At 52.1% G+C, this 7,998-nt stretch overlaps 1 protein-coding gene across 1 annotated transcript in view; it reads left to right on the top strand.

The window, feature by feature from the left end:
* Positions 1-4,651, top strand: part of SERPINF2 (serpin peptidase inhibitor, clade F (alpha-2 antiplasmin, pigment epithelium derived factor), member 2) — a 6,143-nt gene extending 1,492 nt beyond the window's left edge. The window contains exons 3-8 of the mRNA XM_010141653.1: positions 637-1,027; positions 1,340-1,483; positions 1,660-1,863; positions 2,653-2,795; positions 3,380-3,584; positions 4,326-4,651. Coding sequence (XP_010139955.1) covers positions 637-1,027; positions 1,340-1,483; positions 1,660-1,863; positions 2,653-2,795; positions 3,380-3,584; positions 4,326-4,651 — 1,413 coding nt within the window. The remainder of the gene's footprint in view (positions 1-636; positions 1,028-1,339; positions 1,484-1,659; positions 1,864-2,652; positions 2,796-3,379; positions 3,585-4,325) is intronic.
* Positions 4,652-7,998: the final 3,347 nt, after the last annotated feature.

Below are 7,998 nucleotides of genomic sequence, written 5' to 3'. Positions count from 1 at the left end.
CGTCATCCGGATGCTGGTGGGAACAGAGAGAGCTGAGGAAAAACCCAAGTGTTTAAGACCATGCAAATGTGAGGACAGTAGCAGCAGTGCTACAGGCTAAAGCTTAGAAAATTGGAAAACGAATTTGGAGAGAAAAGGGATGGAATCGAACTGACAAGTCAAGAAGAAGCAGGTGCCTGGAGGAGGATTTGAGCCAAAACGGATCAGGGCTGTGACAGCAGTAGAAGGTGCTGACCGGTGCACAGGGCAGATCAGCAGTCCTAAATTATGTGAGAGGAGGTGGGGAAATCGAGGCTAAGGAGATGGATCTATAAAGGGTGAAGGCACAGGAGGCGGCAGTTCTTGCCCTCAGAGCTTGCCCGCTGGGCTCGTTTGCCTGGAGCAGCCCCGAGGGCAAGTGCGGGAGGAACCGCTGCAAGACTCACTCCCTCTGTTTGTTTTCCCAGGATACGAGCCCTTCTCTTTTCCACACTCACTTTTAACCTTAGGGTTAAAAGGCAGAACAAAGCGAATACACCACCAGAGCAGGGAAGCTGGAGAATTTCCTCAGCCCATTTAGATGTGCAGTGAAACTCCCGTGGGAAGGCAGAGCCAGGCTCCTGCTGTCCCAGCACTATCCTTCTCATTTCTCCCCAGGATGTGAAAAGCGCTGGAGTTGTCCAGGTTGCTCTGCCGGGAGCCACCCGCCCTGTGCCGAACGCTGAGCTGGCAGACATCACCTATGACGACTTCCAGGGGATCGATGAACCCACGTTACCTTTCACCACCACCTCGCTCGGCACGAGGAATGACAGGGCTGTGGGCTGTCACGACCAGCAACCATCCGGGCAAAGTGCCTCTTCCGAAGAAGAAGGAGAGGCTGGAGGTAAAACCTGTGAGATGACTCAGAAGAGGAGCCGGAGGCTAGCAGACAGCTTGATGAGATTCAGCATCGATCTCCTGAGAGCGGTCCAGCTGGAGTCCAACAGAACCAACGTGATCATGTCCCCCCTCAGCATCGCCCTCGCCTTGGCTCACCTGGCACTGGGTAACTTCTTAGTGACCAAAGCACCGTTCCCTGCCCTCCCCTGTACCCCCTCCTGGAGGCAGCAGGAACCAGGATGCAAATTGCAAACACTAAATATGGCAATATTCCAGACATTCCACACTTCATTTTACTCCTGCTGCTTGAATTAGGTACGATCACAACCGCAGCTGCCCTCCACAGCCCTGCTGAGGCTCCCGCCCTCCTGCCTCTTCTGTAAGGCACAGTGTGTTTCTGGCAGGGGGCAGCTGGAGTAGTGTCCCTGCTTTCCACCCCATGGGCAGGACCTAACGGGAGTTTGACTTTGCGTTTTAGGAGCAGCCAATCAGACAGAGAAGCACTTGCTGGAGGTGATCCACCTGGAGTCAGAGCCCTGCCTGCACCACGTGCTGGGCACCCTGCGCAGAAGGCTCACAGCATCCACCCTCAGCCTGGCGTCGCGTCTGTACCTGCAGAACGGTGAGAGCTGGCGCAGGGGGGTCCGCACTGGTGGCGGATGCTGCCATACTGGGAGACATCTCCGTTTCTCTAAGCGCTCCTCCGGGGGAGTGGCGTGCCACTGGCTGAGCCGCTGAGCAAATTTTTTTTCAGTGTCTGATTTTTTCGGTGTCTGAAGAGTTCTTCCCCCCTGCCAGGATTTGAGGTGAAAAAGAAGTTCCTGGAGGATTCAGAGCAATTCTACGGAGCAAAGCCCATGACCCTTTCTGGGATCAGGGAGGATGACCTCGTAGCCATAAACGAGTGGGTAAAGGAAGCGACCAATGGGCAAATACCCACCTTCCTACAGCAGCTCCCTGCAAACACGGTGATGCTCTTGCTCAATGCGATCCACTTCCATGGTGAGCTCCACAGCCTTGTTCAAGAGGAGGAGTTAGAAATCTGCTCGCTTGCTGTAAGCGCGGTGGCTGAATGGCTTCTCCTTTCCTGGCTTCCCCAAAGTCAAGCTGCTCGGTCGCCTCTTGTTCAGCTGCTGTTCCTCTTGCTAGGTTTCTTTACAGTCATGATTCCCAACTGCTGCATGTGTGCTAAAAATGTTACTCAGCAGCAGAGCCAGAACGCAGCAGGTGGAACCTGCAGTATTTTTGCCTCCTGGTTCAGCATCCCAGGCAGCGGCACATCGCTGCTCCTCTTAACCAGGTCACACACCAAGCACAGAGCTGGGAGGCAGCTTCTGCGGGTTTCTTTCTGACCAGAGCACAGCGGTCAGGCACATCTTCCTCTCTGGGTTGTGCATGGGAACACAGACCAAACACCTCCAGTGTAAATCTGCAACTGTTTCAGCCTGGTCTTGGAGCTCTGTTTCACCTTATTCAGCGCAGAGGCAAAACTCCTCATTTTTCAGAGCACAAACACCACTGCTTTATCTTCATAGCCTTCAGAAATCTCCCACGCTGAGGCATAAGGATTAATCCTCACTCTCTTTGTTATTCCATAGTCGCTCTCTGGAAGATAAAAGCTTCCTGCTGCCAGGGCTCTTCCAGCCTTGGTACTGCTCCTCTTCACTGTGTTTCTCCTTGCCTGGTCGCCATCTGCCTTGCTGGAGACAGACAGGAGGAGCGTCAGCTAGGCACTGCCTGATTTCCTACCCAGGTTTAACTCGGTTGTTTTCCAAACTTTGCTTTGGGCAGGGTATTGGAGCACTCAGTTTGATGCTAGGTTCACCAGGCCAGATGTATTCCACCTTGACAACGAGTTTGTGGTCCCCGTGGAGATGATGATAGCCCAGAAGTACTCCTTGAGCTGGTTTACGCTGGAGTCTCAGGACTTACAGGTAGGGCTCCTTTTGACTGGACTTTCCTCTTGCTGTTGTATTTCACTGACTGCAGCTATTCTCTTAAAAAAACCAAATGTCTTTTAAGAGGCAGAGCACACAAAGATTTAATAAGCATCCTTTGTCCCTTTGTCCTTGCTTCCAGCGGGAATGTGGGATCTTCACTCTCAACCTCTAGGAAAAACCACAAAGAGATATTCCCACTAAGTGGGAATTGATGGAGTGTGAAAGCCCCGAGTTAAAGATAAATGAGGAAATATGGAAAGGGATTTCCTCAGACAATGGCTTGTTGGAGCTTTCCGAATACAGCTACTGCCAGAGCGGGTACCGTGTCTGTGCGTGTGAGCTTCCACCCTGCCGTGTGGTCCACCTTCACCTGTCAGTGGCTAAATGCTAAAATCGAATGCTGTTATTCCAGCAAGCCTTCTCCTCTGAAGAAACCAGGCACCTCCTTCCCACCAGGCTGGTTTTGTTCGGTAGCTAGACTGCCTCTGTAGACCAGTAGAAAAAGACTAAATGAAAAGCATTGCTTTCTGGACCTCCCTTCCTCTTCCATAAATTCTTCTGGTTCATTTTATTTCCAGGTGGCCAAGTTTCCCTTTAGGAGTAACATGAGTTTTGTGGCTATTGTTCCAAACCAGTATACTTGGAACACCTCTCACGTGCTGGAGAACCTCCCTTACAAACAGCTGTGCAGGCTTTTCCCCAAAGAGGTGCCCACCACGGTGAAGATCCCCAAAATCAGACTGGACTACAAGCTGGAACTCAACAATGTTCTCAGTCAAATGGGTAAGGCCTCTAACGGGATTTGCACGGAGCAAGCGAGGCTGATCGAGCTGCATGGCATCTGTTCGCTGCCACGGAAAGCTGCCACCCTTGTTTCTAAAGCTGTGCCTCACAGCTTGCTCCAGATCCCATCCAAACTCTTCCAGCTCTCATCCCTCTCCTCCTCCTTACACTTTGCTTGCCTAGCACCAAATGTGGTGCTCCGGGATGACACTGCAGAGAAGGCAGCACTCGCAGTTCCTCACAACCTTTACGAGTTCTTCCTCGTAAGGAAGACAAGCCAAGACCAACTTCCTCCGTGTGTCCACCTCTGTGTCTTACTTTGCCATTTAACATAGTGCCCAGGGCATAGAAATCGCCAACAGAGAGAAAGCAGATGACAAACCGGGGAGTGAGAGCTCGCTGACACGGACCAGCAATCTCTGCAAAAGCGTTTCCTAGCACGGGTGACCCTTCAGACTTGCTGCTGCTTTGGAAGGAAGGCTCTAAGTCCTGACACTGCTGTTCTGAAGGGGATGGACAAAGCTTGTTCTGGTTTGGCATCCCCAGCTCTTCACGCAGAGGGACTGGGAACCTGGCTGGGCTGGACTGCAGCTTTGGCTTCTCTTGCCTGCCTGCTCTCCAGACCTCCCTGCTGGGCAACACGCATAGCAAGAGATTAGGGAGTTTTCTTTGGACAGCTTCGAGAAAAAACAGTTGGTGGCACCAGCTGGGAAAGGTTAACTCGGTCTCATTTCTCTGTAGGCCTCCAGGAGCTGTTCACAAGCCCGAATCTCCACAAGATCACAGATGAGCCTCTCTTCGTATCCAGCGTACAGCATCAGTCTACCCTGGAGCTTAAAGAAGATGGGGTGGAAGCATCTGCTGCTACCAGCGTCGCCATTTCACGCTCAGTCTCTGCCTTCAGCCTTGACCGGCCCTTTGTCTTCATTATCTTTGACGATGAAACAGGCATCCCACTTTTCCTAGGCAGTGTCCAGAACCCTAACCCCAATGCTGCTCCCCAGTTCAAGCAGCCACGGGACTCAAGTGAAGCCACGGATGTCAATGAGTACCCCATGCCCAAATAAGAGAGGAGCAGAGCCTAAGCGTCCTGGGACTGCTGCCTGACCCTTTGGACCAGCCAAGAGAGGCCTCCTGTCCTTGGAGACCTCCCTCTGAGGCCACAGGAGGCAGTCCCTCGCTGTTTTCCTTTACAGATCCCTAGAGACCAGTCCTGGGATAGCCCATTCCAGCCTTGATGAGCTTCTCCAGGCTGGGGTTCCCCTCTGACGAACCTAAACATCTTGCTCTGCCCGGGTTTCCCTTCCAGGGCTTTCAGTCCTGGGAGGGAGACTTCCTTGTCCCCAGACTCTTATTAGAGTCTTTATTAAGCTCTTCTTAGAGTCCCCTGTAGCCTGGAATCATCATTAGCATCTGGCAGCTTGGACAACAGCCAGAGATATTAATATGACTCTTCCTTCCGCAGTTCCTGTGAACGTCTCCCTCAAAGTGTTCCTCTGAAAACCATCTGTACCCACCTAGAAAACGACCTCTAGCTCAACTGGACTAGCAACCAGTTGTCTTCTCTAGGATGCGTCACAGCCGCTTCCAGGCACAGGCTCTTTCCAAAGATCCCCTTTTCCCACTCCTTGGCTACCGGGATCTGTCGGGGGAGGGTCTGCAGTGGGAAACCCCTCTGGAACCTTGTCTCCAGCCCTTTCCCTGGGAAACTCTAGGTTCTTGGGTAATAACAGATTTTTCAAGACATATTTTATAAAGCGTTTTTTAGTAATTTTTATGTTGGCAGAGTAATAAAGAGTAAAGCAGAATATATTTGCTTAAGGTGTTGCACTGAATGACCCAACAGAGGGAAGAAAAAGGCACGTAACTTGAATAATTGCAAAGACTGGGAGGAAAAAAGGCTGGGCATGACGGACGGAAAGAGAGGAGGGGCTCCTGTGGAGCTCTTCGCTCTTCACTACTCCTCCTCACAGAGGACAACAGGGGCTGTGAGGACAATCCAGCAAACTCTGGACGTCTCACCTGCAGAGTGTGCAGGGAACGGTCACCAGGTCAGAGCTGGCTTTGGGGAACAGGCAGAATTCCCTGAATTAGGCACAACAGGGACAGGAGGGCATTTGCCTGTGAGGAGCAATGCGGTGATAAGCAGGGATGCGATAGTCCTCAACTTGTCTCTTGGGCAAACCCAGCCTGCTGCTGGTATCTGCCAGGAGGGACAAAGCTGCTGATCTGGCATCTGCTGTCTGCGATGTGCTCTCCTGCTCTCCTACTGGGATACTCCTGGCTCCGCAGCATGACGCTGTGGGTGGTTGGGCAGCTCCCAGGGGAAGGAGGGGCAGGTTTTGATGCCTGTAGCTCAGTGTCACTGGGTTTGCCCTGTTTTGGCAGAAAGCAGCGTGCTGTTAGAGCTTCCCTTTCATCCGTGAGGGGCACAGCTGCCTGGGTCCTTGCTCGGAGGTAGCAGCGCACCTCTGAAAAAACCTACCATGAGAGGTTCTAGGGAACCCCTTCAGCCAACCAAGCCATCCCATCACTTAGAGCCAGCAGCCTAGCTGACCGGAGCCTGCCACGCTGCAGCTATTTCTGTGCAGAACAACTGCTCCCCGCAGCAGATCCTGCTTCCGAACTCCCTCCGCTTCTGGGTAGGGTGGTTGGCTCTCTCTTTCTGCAGAACGGCAGTTACAGAGCACAGGGGCCATCCTTCTGGCAGTGTTCTCCTCGCTCGGGAAGCCTGCCTTCCCTCAAAGGAAGGAGCAGAACGCTTCTGGGAGCCTCCGTCCCTGAATAGTCTGCACCATCTGCTGGAATAAGAGAAGGACTGACTCACTAACCATGAATTTGGGGGATGCAGGAGACTTTGGGGAATAAAAAGTCCTGGCTCAAACCTGCAATTACAGATTTTTTGCAGTCTAAAAGGGGAAGAACAGTCAAAGATAATGCCTACCCCTCTAACCAATGCAATGACACATACTCTTCAAAAAGAGGGTGTAATTACAGGGCCACGTAATTTTAACAAGTAAACCCACAAGACTCCAGCCCTACGAAGCGGGCGCAGCTCTAGCCCGCAGGGAACATTGCAGCTTATTTGTTTATACAGATTCATTCCTCACATTCAGAAGAGCCATCCTACGCCTTAGGTGAGTCTGGCTTTGGCTAACCTCAGCTCCAGCCTCCCGACTTCCACCCCACTGCACTGCACAGTTTGACGTGCAAGGCTCCCTTTTCATGCCCCTGCCCCCCAGCTCCCCCTCCCCTATAACATTTTCCCCCTCATTCTCAGTTTCCCCAACAGCTCGGTTCTTATTTCCCATCTCCCATCTTTCTGCCATCCCTCCTCCTCCTCCAGGCTATTCTTGTCAAACTACTCATTTCATCTCATTTGACAGCACAGCGGCCCGCCACGACACCGCTGCTCTCAACACATCATCAGTTACACCGACCTTACGTCTCGTTTTCCCTTCACCGACTCTCCAGAAGAGGCAGTTTGTAAAATGCAAAGGAACATTAATGTCTCTGCCCGGGAACCTCCACTTTGCATCACTGAGCTTTGGCTTTGACTGAGCTCTCTTCTGAAAGGACACGACCAGCGCAGGGTGTCTGCGCCACAGCTCAGCCGCGCCGCTGCCTGAGAATACCAAAGAACTCGCAGTGTCTTTGATATTGGGTGTATTTTTTTTCCTTCCCAGAGCAAACCTGATGAGTGCTTCCACAGCGGAGGAGAACACAGTTCAGACGGTGTATTGCCCAGTCAAATGTTTGTATTCATTTAACAAAGCTGATTTAAGCCCTCGTGTCTCGTTCGATGAGTAAAACGCACCATTTCAGGGCTACCCTTCAGCAGCAGGAGCAAAGCTCTGCTCTATACGATATTCCATACAACTGCCACTCTCATTTAAAAGGTTTAGACCCAAACCTGCCCACAAACAGATGGGTGTTCGTCTGAAGATACAGACGAGATGTAAAAACTTCTCTAATGGTCCTTCCATAAAGGGCATTTTAATACCACAAATAAAGTACCAAAAAGAGGAGAAGACACCTCCACGGCTACCAGCTCTTGGGCCAGCAGTGGAGGACTAACAACTGCAAACATCTCTCTGCAGACGATTTCTCAGTGAGCAGAGAGCAGCTGAAAGCAGAGCTGGTACTCTCCTGGTCAGGAAGGGTGACCTTTGAGGCACTGCTGGATCGCAGGGCAGAGGCACTACGGGATTTGCTTTTCTGCCTTGCAAAACACTCCTCCAAACCCATCCTCTCCTCTGCTCAGTGCCAGCGTGCAGCACTAACTCCTCGTTAGCTGCCAGTGGCCAGGCTGGCAGCCCAGGAAGGAGATGCCCCAGTGCAAGCCTAGACTGGGGGCACCGGTGTTACTGGCTACAATTTACTTGCAGCATTTCCGAGCAGAAGAACAGCTGCC

Source organism: Buceros rhinoceros, unplaced genomic scaffold (genome assembly GCF_000710305.1).
Source record: "Buceros rhinoceros silvestris isolate BGI_N320 unplaced genomic scaffold, ASM71030v1 scaffold31388, whole genome shotgun sequence".
Lineage (NCBI taxonomy): Eukaryota > Metazoa > Chordata > Aves > Bucerotiformes > Bucerotidae > Buceros > Buceros rhinoceros.
This window is presented reverse-complemented; position numbering and strand designations above follow the sequence as displayed.